Source organism: Eleutherodactylus coqui, chromosome 4, assembly GCF_035609145.1.
Source record: "Eleutherodactylus coqui strain aEleCoq1 chromosome 4, aEleCoq1.hap1, whole genome shotgun sequence".
Classification (NCBI taxonomy): Eukaryota; Metazoa; Chordata; class Amphibia; order Anura; family Eleutherodactylidae; genus Eleutherodactylus; species Eleutherodactylus coqui.
This window is the reverse complement of record NC_089840.1, coordinates 254,415,258-254,430,066: the sequence shown is the minus strand read 5'-3', so window position 1 is coordinate 254,430,066 and position 14,809 is coordinate 254,415,258. Positions and strand designations below refer to the sequence as shown.

The following is a 14,809-nucleotide window of genomic DNA, read 5'->3' as shown; positions in this document are numbered from 1 at the left end:
GATGTATGGCCAATTTGAACAACTGTAATGGCCAGTATGGGCTAAAATATGTGTGGCTATGATATCTGAAAACTTCAGCCCCTCTATAGTTACCTACCCCTGGACACTGGATATGTATCTACTCTTCACCTCAGTCACTCTCAATAAACCCTGTCTTCTAGCAGACACGAGTTTAATCAAATTGACCACATTTGTTCACGTTTTTGGCATTAGCTTTGCATTTCTGAATTGTTATTTTGTGTAGCGAGAGATGGACATGGTTCTTCTTTGATGTCTTGGTCCCCGCATGTCATGTCAGGAATACCACTTGCAGTGAACAAAATTAGTGTTAGTAAAATCTGCAACAGATTACTGACAATACCACCGGCCCAAAGATGCAATCTTCATTGGCCTGGAAATCATGGCCGACTCACATGACCAAGGAGGCCCAGTAAATAAAATGTGAATTCCGATGCATTTTTTTTTTGTATAGCCGCCACTTCAAGGCTTAGCGGTCGTGTTGTTTATTATGTGCTTATAATCAAAGTAATATGCCGGCTTTCTACAGTAACATTCAGAAAGAAATAGTAACAAGGATTTAGGGTCTATAAATATCTTTCAATTGGCTCATAATATGTTAAAGATTTTGTACAGTCTGTATCTATAATGTTACACATAGCATTACTCCATAGTGGCTGATTCACACTGAAGCTGTTTTTCAAAAAAAGTTTTAGGAAAAAGTAGAATGATGTAAAAAATTACATTACCATGCGCAGGGAGATAAGTATAGGGAATGTAGAGTTTGCAGTTGCTTTCCCCTAGAGTTACATTATTCTCCCACTATATAAGGCACTTGTTAGGCCCCACATGGAATACTGCGTACAGTTCTGGTCACCGATGCTCAGGAAATATGTTACAGTGTTTGAGGGGGTTCAAAGAAGGGCAACTAAACTATTACATGGAATGAAGGGACTGGAATACCCAGAGAGGCTATCAAAATTGGGATTATTTACCCTGGAAAAAAGAGCTAAGGAGTGACCAAATAACTATGTAGAAATACATGAGGGGACAATACAAGGCTCTCTCCCATGATCTGTTTATACCCAGGACTGCAACGGTAACAAGATGGCATCCCCTACGTCTAGAAGAAAGCAGGTTTCATCGCCAACACAGAAAAGGGTTCTTTACTGTAAGAGCAGTGAGACTGTGGAACTCTTTGTCTGAGGATGTGGTGATGGCAAAATCCATAGAGGAGTTTAAGAGGGAACTACCGTAGATGTCTTTCTAGAGGGGAAGGATATTGCAGGATATAAATTTTAGATGACCAGTGGATTGTTGATCCGGGTTTACAGACAGGGAGGAACTATTAGAGGTTGATCCAGGGATTAGTCTGATTGCCATTAGGGAGTCGGGAAGGATTTTTCCCCCCCAAAGGGGTAATAGTCTTCTGCCTCTTGGGGTTTTTTTTGCCTTCCTCTGGATCAACAAGGAGGTTAAACAGGCTGAACTAGATGGACATTGTCTTCATTCGGCCTGTGAGGTACTGAGGGGCGTGATAGTAGATGGTCGCTACGTCGCCCCTAGGTTCCGTTATTATGCCTAGTGGGGCTGGAGGAAGTCCATGTCCCCCTGTTTGAGACATGGAAATCCAGGAGTGCAATGTAATCTCCAGCAAGTAGTTGCTGGAGATCTTTTCTTTAAAAGTCTTTGGGCCTGGATTTTTGGAATGGATGACAGGTTGGTAGTGGGGCCATCCATTCCACTTCCTCCACTCCAGGTTATGCGCAAGGTCAATCAGCACAGGTGCTGAGGCTGGGCCAGGAAGAGGTGTATATAAATAGCAGTGTGCACTGACACAGGGAGAGTCTGGATGGCTGCTGGACCCTGAGATACCTGCTGGAGGTAAAAGCCCTGCTGTGTGGTGCACCTGCTGAACGTGACCTGTACAGGCAGGGACTGCCTGTTATCCGATTGCTGGACTGTTATTTTCTTGCCTGAAGCTAAGGCTGGATTTGTTTTGATTTTCTGGACTGAAATAAACACAGGTCACGCCTGTACTTGGACTTTAAATACTTGTCTCCATCTCTGACTCCTGCAAACCCGCACTCTACTGAGCTGTCTTCCCACGGGCCTTACATACTATGTTACTATGTTACATCCCAGACTACAGAAATGCTGCCTAAGGGCTCGGTCAGACAAGGGATTTTTTTTGCATGCCTATATGCGCAAAAAAAAGCGCTCCATGGATCTGCCAAATTCGCGCGACTGAAGCTCCGTGCAGTGGCAGAGGACTGCGATGCTATCTCATTGCTTTCAATGGGGCCGGCGCTGCTGCCGCCCCATTGATAGCTATGGGATGAAGGCAACCCCTGCATGGAGTTTCGGGAAAGGGCTTGAAATATAAGCCCTTCTCTGAAAATAAGATTATATAAAAAAATATATATATCACCTCTCCGGCGCTGTCCAGATCCAGCACATCTTCTCCCTGGCCCCGCACTCTTCTGAAGCATTTTCTCCTGGCCTCCTGAAAGCACTGGGTCTGATTGGTTGAGCGCTGTGACCAATCACAGGTAGCGCTCAACCATTCTTTGAATGACAGCTGAGTGCTGCTATGATTGGTCACAGCGCTCAGCCAATCAGAGTCAGCACTCAGCCATTCATTGAATTCAAGCACGGACCTTACAGGCACGCATGTCCTAACTTTTGTAAGTGCAAGTATTTTGCGCCTCTAAAAGATGAACATGTGAGCACTTCATAGGGAACCAGTAGTTCAAATAGGCACAATTTCTTTTGTGCACATTGGTGCGCACAAACAAGTCGCTCGTCTAACTGCGGCCTCAGGGGATCTTAAAGACTATCTACTGTACACCTTTTTTTGGTAGGGAGGGGGGTGGGTGGCAGTTTTCTTTTACATGTAAATGCAAGTATTTTGTACTGACAATTATTTTTGCAATATAATTTAATTAGAAATTTTGCATTGTTTGTAGAGATGAGTGAGTATACTCGCTAACGCACATTTCTCGAGTGAGTAGTGCCTTATCCGAGTATATCCCTGCTCGTCTCTAAAGATTCGTGGGCCGGCGAGGGTGACAGGTGAGTTGCGGCGGGGAGCGGAGGGGAGAAAGGAAGTGAGAGATCTCCCCTCCATTCCTCCCTGCTCTCCCCCGCCGCTCCCCGACCGCCGCCGGCCCCCGAATCTTTAGAGACGAGTGGGGAGATACTCGGCTAAGGCACTACTCGCTCGAGTAATGTGCCTTAGCGAGTATACTCGCTCATCTCTAATTGTTTGTCTTCTTCAGCATCTACACATACCTGTATATAGACACTGCAGTCTGAGTCTCAGTAGGGGAACCATTAGTGAGGCTGGACTTGCAGTTTGATTTCCATCTGCTCTCTTCTCTTCCACCTTCTTATCAGCTAATTTATCACCATAACAAAGTTTATTTTCGTTGTGATCATACATCAGCTGAAAAAAGTGTAAGGAGAGGAGAGAGCAGAGGAAAACTAAGCCGTTAGTCCTGCCTCACTGATGGATCTCCTATTGAGACTCAGACTGCAGTGTATATATACAGTGATATATAGAAGCTGCAGAAGACAGTCATTTTTAACTAAACCCTATTGGAAAATGATTATCATGTATTTAACCCCAGCAGTTTCTTGACTTTAAATTGATGCTAAAAGCATGTCCATAGCTCTTACAGAACCAGAGCTACAGCCGTTTGAACTTTAGTCGGGAATACTGAATTTGCAGCTGTCAATTTTCAGGCAGTGTGTGCAAAGGAGAGAGGGAGGGGAGACCAAAAAATGTTAAGGCTTTAAATATTGAAAAAATAAAGGCAAAAAACTACACATAATTGAATTTACCCCATCCATAGCAACCTGTAGTATAAAATATTACACTCTTTTGCCAGTACGGTAAATTTTGTTTAAATAAAAAACAAACAAATTAGCAGCTTTCTAATCTTCCCACTTTCCCAAAACAGGAGCAAAAAATAATTTAAATGTTATATATGCTTCAAAATAGTAAAAACTATCAGTAGTCCCATAAAACATAGCCCTGATACAGCTCTGTTGACTGGTCCTGAAATGTGACGACACACAAAAAGAATTTTTGACAAAAAAGTTTATATTGTGCAAAAGTGGTAAAACATAATAAATAAAGATAAAATAGCAATTATGCCACACGAGGAATAAATCACCAAAAACTGTGGTGAAATTGCTTTTTTACCAGTGTCCTGCAGCAGAAAAAAATGTTTTTGAGTACATTATTCAATACATTATTTGAACCCAAAATTGGTTCATATAGAACTTGACCCGCAAAAGATGCCATAGAACTACTTTGGCGAAAAAATGAAGATGCTATGACCACTGGAACACAAAAGAGTAAACTGCCTCTAAAGGCTACAATTAGTGATGTCACTAAGGGGTTAAAAACACACTTAAGGCAAGCGAGTACCCTCTAGGAGTTTGTAAAAACCCTGTGTTTCCAATAGCAAATCACTAGTCACAAACCTCTCTGGGAGGTTTTCCACCAAGAATGTAAATGTATCCCAACCGAAAAAAAACTTGATCCACCGTTTCTGAGAGCACAGACGGTTGTCATAAAGTCAAAGGATGGAGATTTCGCGCTGTCCAAATTGTGAAGTTATTTCCAGATTCCAAAGTCAGTGGGAAGATGGAGCTGTTTTTGTTTTTAGTTCACTAAACACATCCATCCTGCTTTTGGATGGACGTGTTTAGTGAACTAGAAAACAAAAACAGAGACATATAGGTTTTGTTATTTTCGACATAATGAAACACTGTGTGAGAGAAAAGGGCGTTTTTTTATTGTTCTTTTGTTTTTGGGATTTTTTTTATCTTTTGATCATTTGATCACTTAGATTATGCACTGTAGTACTTCTCAGCTTTTGAGCCAGTGCTATCCCCACACTATACTGTAGCACAGCATGGTGGAGGAGAAAATTAAAAAGTGTGATCTGCTATTTTTTTTACGGAATGGGGCATACATAATCCTTTGATTTTATATTTTAATTTTGGGAAAAAAATTCCTCATAGCAAGCTGCATTTAGAAGCCGTCATATAGCTGTGTTCCGACTGCAGTGAGGGAGTAGAACCAAGGGAATGTCAATGTCAGCCCCAGTCATTGTGACTGAGCCTTCGTCACTGAGCACTGGGCGCCGATGAGTGCCTTCTTTCTCTCACTGCAGAGGTTCCTTGAAGTGTTGTTCAATGTATAATGTATCCTTTTTTACATTCCTGATACAACATCCCTTGCAGTGTATGGACTTATTGGCTAATAGTGTAGTGTTTCTCCAAACCTTCAAATCAACCATTATGGAAGTGTAAGTATTCCGGGCCCGCCTCTACATGGGCACCAGTTATTGTTCTGCATGAGTTTTTTGGTAAAACAGCAGGCTCCTTTTAGCTAATTACTTGTGGCTATTCTGTGTGGGGCTTATTCACTTCTTCCAAATACTTATTTACATTGCTCTTTCCATCCGAATTTAATATCTTCTCTATACTCCATCTAGGGACGGATTTGGCCCACTAGGTTTCCAATGTGCGGCCATCTTTATTGGGGCAATCGCCCTGTTTCTACACAAGGTCTGCCACACTAAATTTGGTTAGGGATAGAGTTCCTTTCCTTATATTTCTGTTACTCTTATTTGCTCTATTCTGTGTTCCCTGCATTTTGGTGATATAAAACACTAGAGGGGCGAGGGACGAGAACATTATTCTTCCATTATATAAGGCACTTGTCAGGCCTCACATGGAATACTGTATACAGCTCTGGACACCGGTGGTCAGCAAAGATGTTGCAGTTCTTGAGGGTGTTCAAAGAAGGGCAACTAAATTTATAAACGGAATGAGAGGACTGGAATACCCAGAGAGGATATTAAAATTGGGATTATTCACCCTGGAAAAAAGACGCTTAAGGGGCGACCAAATAACTATGCATAAATACATTAGGGGACAATGCAAGGATCTCTTCCATGATCTGTTTATACACAGTACTGCAACGGTAAGAAGAGGGCAACCGCTATGTCTAGAGGAACGGAGGTTTCATCACCAACACAGAAGAGGGTTCTTTACTGTAAGAGCAGTGAGACTGTGGAACTCTCTGCCTGAGGACGTGGTGATGGCAAAATCGTTAGAGGAGTTTGAGAGGGAACTTGATGCCTTTCTAGAGCGCTATGATATTACAGAATATAGACATTAAAACACCAGTGGGGTTGTTGATTTGGGTCTTGGAGCGAGGTAGGAACTTTCAAAACGATGATCAAGGGATTTTATGGAATTTCCCCCCCCCCCAAATGGGCTAAATTGGCTTCTGCCTCATTGGGGTTTTTTTTTTACTTCCTCTGGATCAACAAGGGGGGGGGGTGGAAACAGGTTGAACTAGATGGACATTGTCTCCCCTAAGCCTAACATACTATGTGATTATGTTACTCTTTGTCAAAAACATCAAGCACTCCTAGAAGGAGTTGAGATTTTGCTGCAAATCTTGCCATGCAATTACATCTCAGGCAGATATGCAAATCATTAGAATTTTGACATGATTAGATGAACAATCTTTTCACCTGAGACTGTAAAAGTGGTTCCACTCTTAGCCTGGAAAAGGCTACTTGTGTGTAGAGACCTGTTTTTCTGTTTGTGTGGAGCTTGTTCACCACTAGACGCCTCTACGACACATTGCAAGAGATTTCGCCAAGTTAAGACGGGGCGCAGTATTGGAATGCAAGAAGCTGGATAGTTGTATAGATGATTTGCCCACCACCTGGGCTGTTCTGACCAGAAGGTTAGATGGTGTTGGGACTAGTGGATGTTTGAAGGCACACACATAAAGCAACCAGGCTCACAACGCCCTTGATAGACCAGTAGTAGAGAGGATCACCTGATCGTTGAACAAGCACAAGCAGCTCCAAATGTTTCATTGTCTGTCATCTAGAGACAGGTGGCACCATTGTTACAGGCCTCTGTGTCTGTCAGAACTATTTCCAGTTGCGTGGTTTAAGGCCATTTGGTCACACGTTGCCTATTACATGTACTGCCTTTGACACCCACCCACCAGTGGTGTCATGAACTATGTAATTGGACTGCTACAGAGTGGAACTAGAGCCTCCCTTCAAGTGTTCAATTTTCCACTGCATATTACTTTTTTTCTTTGATATTGTAACACTTACATATATCAACATTACAATCACAATTATAACATTTCATTCCATTCTAACAACTTCCTCTAGGTGATTGATTTTCTTCTTACAATAAGTGTATATCTATAACTGTTCCATTGAGGACATTATTTACTTCTTGGTTTGACATGTTGGTGACATTCGTAAGGGGCAACATACTTGCACCCTGCACAAATGTAACAGGCTGCTCATAGTTTTCTGTAGAAATTATTTCTAGAAATAGTTCGTGAAAAACATTTAAACAGGGTGTATTTATCTACGTCAGTTATAACCTTTGTGGCTGTTTTATATGCCTGTCTGTGACTTTTGGCTAAATTGTTCAGAAAGAAATAAGGTTAGTAACTAGAGATGAGCGAGCATACTCGCTAAGGGCAATTACTCAATCGAGCATTGCCCTTAGCGAGTACCTGCCCGCTTGGAAGAAAAGATTCGGCTGCCGGCGGTGGGGGACAGCGGGGAGGAATGGAGGGGACATCTCTCTCTCCCTCTTCCCCCCGCTCCCCCCTGCTCACTGCCGCAACTGACCTCTCACCCGCGCCGAACCTTTTCTTCCGAGCGGGCAGGTACTCGCTAAGGACAATGCTCGATCGAGTAATTGCCCATAGCGAGTATGCTCGCTCATCTCTATTAGTAACCCTAGTGTGGACAGTAAAAGCATTCATTGCCTTGTAGCATTCATGTCCTGGGTTCAAACCTAACCAAGGGCAACATCTTCATGGATTTTGTATGTGCTACTTATGTATGTCTTGGTTTTTTCTTCAGTTTTCCCCCACAATTTAAGTATTAGGTAGGGAATTTAGATTGTGAGCCTCATTGGGGATATAGACTGATGTTTGCGATGGCAATCTCTGTACTGCCCTATATTAGTGACAGGAAATAAGTAAGTGAATATTGGCTTTACACAAGACTCTAAGTTGGATCCAGTAACAATCTCATAGAGCTGACAGTACATTACATTTATTTGAAAAACTCCATATGTGACATTTTTTCCGGATTTAGTATAAATTTAGAGAGGGTAAAGCCTGAGAAGTCTTTGAGTTCATTATCCTGGACTTTAGAGGAACTTATTTTTGTACTTGTGATTATTATTGTATTGACTTTAGTATATGTTTTGTGTTGTTACAGATATTGTACGCAGTGATATCTCTCTTGACAAACAGAAAGGATGCAAAATAGCTCAGCATCCAGACACCATGCTGGAACTACAGAGGGAGAAGGCGGCTCAGATGCATCTAGTTCTGCTGAAAGAGCAATTTTCCAACACGTATAGTAACCTGACACTAACAGGTAAGAATCCATAGACATAGTATCGTCCCACTTCACTGTGTTTAGCTTTCGCTTTATTTTACCTCGAACCTCGAGATTTTTGCCACTCTTGCAGCAACTGCGCTATAAGTTTGTTTTGAAGTAGGAACTCCTCAGTTTCTGACTGCAGGGAGTCAAGCTGCATGACTTTTGCCATACTTAATTACACGTTTTACCGCCAATGATAAAACCGGGATTGGCCACTACTTTTTTATTTAAATATCTGTAGATATATTTGATAAAATAAATTTAATGGCTGTTTTGACTGGAAATAAAATGCAAAAATATCACGTCATAATTTCTTTGTAATTGAATTAAAAATATTGTTGGGATAGATTGTAAATATTTCAGGCTTTATAGGGTTTTCTGGGACATAAAAAAAAGTTAAAAGGGCTTCTAATGAAGAAAAATTGACTATTCACCTATCCAGGTGGCTCCCTGTCCAGTGCTGCAACCCTGGTACCTACTGCATGGAACCCAGAAGAAGCGGCATGTGGTCATGTGCAAGTGACCACTCAGCCACTCATGGGCGTCAGTGACCATTGAAGGATCACCGCCGAAGCCTGTAAGTGGCTGAACTGTCATGTGAACAATGAATGGCACGTGATCACCTACTGCTTCTTCCAGGTTCTGTGCGGCAGGCATCGGGGTTGCAGCACGAGACAGGGAGCCATCAGGATTGGTGAGCAAAAACTTTTGTTTATTTTAAGCCCTTTTAACTTCTTTTTTCATGTCCCGGAAAACCCCTTAAAATATTATTCACAAAGTGTAATCAGTGTCTAAGGGATTTTATTGCTGCATTTATTCTGCATGTTATTTTGCTTGTATATCTGAGTTTAGTTTTATGATTTATTTCAATGTCGAAAAAAGAAATCTGTACTTTGTGCCTATAGGGACTTAATTTCTATTTATTTATATATTTATTCTGCTAAACACAATTACAACTGATAGGTTGACTGGGTTAAAAGACAGCCCAGCCAGCCTGTCGGCGATGGCATCGGAGGAAGATGTAACTCCCTTGATGTACAGCGCTGGATGACACAGCATATGCGCCATCCAGCCCTGGCACCCACATTGTACATGCTGATATTTCCCGAGACCCAGTAGAGAACCCGGAATTCACAGCGCTATTGGCGTTGTGACAATACTTCTAGCTAATAACAGTCTGTGACCATGGTAGACCTATGCATTGAGAGCTTTTCCCAATGAATGCACTAAACATAGTGTCCTAATAGAATGTAAACCTTGCCTTCGCTGGTCAACAGACATTTTCATGTCTCTTGATTGGAAACTGATTTTGACATGCAACAACCACATCTTTTGGGGACTGCAAAAAAGAACCGTATGCCAGTTTTGATACAAAACCATATTTTTAAAGCTTACCTGCCTTTCAAATTACTTTTCAGAATAAGCTGCAATGTGTGTAAATAATAATAAACTTTATATAACGCCAACAGATTCTACAGCAGGTTACAAGTCAGAGGGTACAGTACAAAGTCAGACATTACATACAGTATTAAACTAATAAACAAATTAAACAATAGGAGTAAAGGCCCTGCTTGCAAGAGTTTATCATCTATGAGGAAATAGGAACATACACAAGGAATATCCCTATTTTTTTTACCATTATTAGAAATGAGCATCGTTCTTCTCGAGTAACTGAATACTCGTCCGAGCAAATGCCTAGTTAGGTCTCATGCCCATGGCCGTGTCGGATTCCACCAGCGGAATATCGCAGCGGAGTCCGACACGAGCGACCCCCATGACCCCATACTCACCTCTTTTGATCCGCCGCATGAGACCTGTCTGACGAGCTGGCGCGCATGCGCAGTTCAGCTCATAATGCGCCAGCAGTGGGCGATGACGCGGCCAGCGGTGGGCTCACAGCGGAAGTATTACGTGAGGGACGGCTTCCATTGACTACAATGGAAGCTGGCTGCGTGTTTTCCCGCGGCAATCAGAGCATGCCACGCTGTCTTTCACGCTGCAGAATTCCATGGTAGAACAGTGTGAACATTGAGCTATTCGCTTCGGGATAATGCTGCAGAGTTTCACCGCGTGAAGAGCGGCAAAAATCTGTCCATGGGCATTAGCCCTTAACCAGAGTTTGGAAGGGGGTGTGTTATTGGAATGTAAGAAGCTGGGACATTATGACCAGACTGTTAGGAGCTGTTGGGACCAGTGGATGCATGAGGCACACAAGGCAACCGGGCTTAATACACCCTCGACAGACCATCAGTAGAGAGGATCATTTGATTGTCTGACAAGCACGAGCAGCAACAACTGTTTTGTTATCTGCCATCCAGAGACAGGTGGCGACATTGTTACAGGTCCATGTTTAGCTGAATCTTTTCAAGGTGTTTGGCTGAAGGACATTTGGTTTCATGGAGCCCATTACGTGTACTGCTTTGACACCCACCCACTATTGCCTCTGGTTACAGTGGTGTCATGAATGATGAAACTGATCTGCTACAGAGTGGAACCGGTTGTCTTCAGCGACGAATCCAGGTTTAGTTTGGGCACTGACAACAGCTGTGTTCCTATCTAAGGACATAGGGATGAGCGTCTCAATCCTACCTTTGCTGTTGAGCAGCACACTGCCCCCACTGCTGGTGTGATGGTCTGGGGGGCCATGGCATTCGACAGTCAGTCACCAGTAATAGTGGTACAAGGGATAATGACAGCCCAGCGATATGTTCAGGACATCCTGCAGCCACATGTGTTCCTCTCATGGTGGCTTCCAAGAGGCATCTTCCAGCAGGATAATGCTCGGCTGCACACACAAGGGGGTCACAGGAATGACATTTTATTGAAAGAGTACATCACACAGACGGATATGGATCCACCTTGCCACACACCGGTTTGGTGTAGTTAGAAAACAAGCGGTTGTCAAGGCTGGCAGCACAGGTGTATAAATAAGGTCCAAGCCGAAGGTCAGGGCAAATAGCAGTCAGTAGCAGAGTCCAGAATCACAGAGCCAGGGTCAGAGAGCACAGAAGTTGCAATGGTTAAAAACAGGCACAGGTCACAACCAGGAATACACAATAATGGGGCTTTATCGCAATACCTATTAAATCAATTGCTTACGTATTCTCTGTGGAAGGAGGATGCCTAATATATCAGATGCAGGCTGGAGATTGGTGGAGAATGGAATTAGGAAGCATGAACTAGCCCTTTAAAAGAGGGGCAGGAGCCCACCCAAGCCCTCGGAGCGAGGAAAAGCATAGAAATGTTGTGTACCATGTGACCAGCCGCGGCATCTGACTCCAACCCCATGAGCAGGTGAGCAGAGGTGATGTGCAGTGACAGAGTAACAATGCTTGAACCGAACCAGCAGCAGATGTAATCAGTAAATCAACAATAAATGAATTAAAGTTGCCCGGTATAAGCATCTGTCTATCCTAAGCAAAAAAATAAGGGCAGATTAGATAAATTAGGTGATCTTTTCCTGCTATCACTTTTCACCAGTTTTCCCTTCTGCAAGCTGTATATCTAATTTTCAGTTCTCTCTGAGCTGGTAGATGGAGACTGCTATTACAGTGGCTCCTATACACTACACATAGAGAAAATAGCGGATTCTGCTCCTTAACCCTCTCCAGCACACACAAAGAAATACAATCAGTATGGAGGACAATACAGAAGTACTGAACAATGTAGATTTGATGTCAGTAGCTGTAGACCACTTACCAGTTAACTGCTGCAGTCGCATCTTTGAGAGTCTATCTGCCTCCTACTCGCCCCTGCCCTCTTCATAGACAACTATGGGCACGGTGAGTCACTCCCCTCCTGCACTCTCTGTATTTTGTCTCAGTGTCTCTGTTACTAGAGACAGACTTCACTTGATAGCAGGCAGTAGACAGCAAATTAGAAGGAAGGGAGACCCCTAGTGGACAGCACTGTAGAATGATTTTTCAGCACAAAAATGTTATTTTAGGTAAATAAAGTGTTTTGCACATTTGCTAGTTATCTCTTTGGCTACTATATTAACACAAGTTGTCAGAAATTGCGGCAAGTCCCACTGAAATACTTTGTTCTACTATACTATACATATTCCATAAATGGAAAAACAAAGACAAACACACAAGTGGGCTCATACCTTAACAAGACCATGAATACGACCTTCGAGATTTTAGAACATTAGTCCACTGAGCTTTGGTGGGCTTCAGGCACATTCTCCTCTCTATCCTGTGTCTAATCTACTTTCGACATACCCTTGTCTGGGATAGATGAGGTCTCTGGGTAATGGGCTTTCCGCCAAGTCATCTCTTCCATTCTAAATAAACAAGTAATTCTTATTGCTGAGATTAAAGTTATATTCCTGAGACCCAACAGCTGAGCGACCACTGGACACCTCTGACCCCCTATTTATTTTTTATTATAATTCCTCTGTATTACCCAATATATTGGAATACCAAATGATCTCATAGCAGCAATGTAACATTAAATAAATATGAATTCTGGCGTGGAGTTTTACATTATAGTAAAGGACTTAATGTCTCCCATGGCTCTAACTAGAATATTAAAAATAAACTTCAAACCTCCCGAAAATAAAAAAAAAGCAAGACAGACGGGTGCAGGGAAGGGATCGGACAGCTTCGTTCTGTTCTCTGCCTCTTGTAAAATGCCAAAAAGAGGAGAAGGGAAGACTATTCCAAATTTGACTTTTCCTTGTTTTTCTTTCTCTGAGCGTGCACTCTGCATGAACCCAGTAAATATTAAGGAGATAATAGTAGACAGACACGGTCCGGGCTATGTACAGCTCGCTGTAGTGTTGTTTGAATTAACAGGTGAATGTACAGTTATGAGGTGAAATGTCACTGAAATGGCACATTTTTGTGTAACGTATAGTAGACACTAATGGATAAAGATGCTAAGAAGATAAATCATCCGTGTAGTTAAATAATCCGTATGTCTCATGCATGTAAATTTCAGCAGAGCTATTAAAGTGAAGCTCTATCTTTGGAAGTGTTTTGCATTTACTTGGTATAATGAAAAGGACCCTCTGGTCCTTGTCCAGGGACTAAAGGGGAAGGGATTTATTACCTGGAGGCCTCCTTTCTTCCTTTTTTTCCTGGAGCCTCTCTTCATTTCTCCAACATGGCCATGATTATTCTTTGACACGGTGTACGGGTGTTGCATTGGAAGTCTAAGGCATTACATACTTTTCTGATTGGCTAGCTCTGTTCACATGTGCAGCACTGACCAATCAGAAATCAGCGTGCACATACTACTACTGTTGCACAGTGTACATCAAGTAGTGACAGGAGCCCCGCAGCCATGTTGGAATAATGAAGAGGAGCCCAGTAGTAAGCGGATTGGCAGTTGAACTAGGAGAAAAGGGAGTGACAGGTAGTAAAACCCCCCTCCAGTCACTGGACAGATTTTGTTCCCGGGCCTAAAGGGTTGCTTTAACCCTTTCCAATCCAATTTGTATCCTGGTTTTCCTAGTGGGCTTACTCTTTTTCTGCCGTTATACAATGGCGCTATATGCTGGCTAAAGCCAGTACTGCATGAGGTGACACGTTGGATAGGCTCCGACAGCAGAGAGGCTGGCACTATACAGTAAGAGAACCCCGACGGATATCTTCCAACATCAGAGCTGTACAGCCTTAAATCATAATGTCTTCAGAGGTCAGACAGTGGATTGGAAAGGGTTAATGGGAATTCAATCTCATATGGAGCCTATACAGGGGGTCATGGAGTCCTTAGTGCTTTTTATTATGAAGCTGACGGCACTCTATATACTGTCTGTTGTATGTTGACTCTGTACAGCACTGTATTACAGGGACATTGCTTGTAGGGGAGAATATCTCTGTAATGTTGCATCCAGTGGACTAGACTATTATTGCTTTCTGTCGGATTCCATATAAACCTGAGAAGAAAACGTCCATATGCATTTGTAGGAGGTTGAAGTCATAAGAAGGTACATTAGAACCCAGTAAACATCCAATTTCACAGAACCACCGTATCATGTCCACAAAACACAGACCCCCGTGGTTCTATTAAACCCAACTTAGTTAATTATATGGTCCTAAAGACTTTAGCTCAGTTCAGTAGGACCACAGGGGTGCTAGGTGTTGTGATCTTACACAGAAGATTGCACTGGACACGAGAAGATCAGGGAATTTAGGATATGTTCACATTTGCACCAGAGCCTCTGATGCTGATCTGGCACTATATGCCAGACAGAATAGCGCAGCATGCTGCGAGAAAAGTGCCAGCAATCTGGATGGAAACTAGAAGGACAACATTATAGTCAATGGCTTCCATCTGACACAGTTTGCCTCCATCATAGGATGGATTTGGCATTCCTTTTTCCTTCTCCCATAAAA

General features: G+C 42.7%; 1 protein-coding gene across 1 annotated transcript in view; it reads left to right on the top strand.

The window, feature by feature from the left end:
• HPSE2 (heparanase 2 (inactive)) overlaps positions 1–14,809 on the top strand; it is a 232,634-nt gene that overhangs the window by 37,876 nt on the left and 179,949 nt on the right. The window contains exon 3 of the mRNA XM_066601114.1: positions 8,298–8,459. Within this exon, the coding sequence (XP_066457211.1) occupies positions 8,298–8,459 (162 nt within the window). The remainder of the gene's footprint in view (positions 1–8,297; positions 8,460–14,809) is intronic.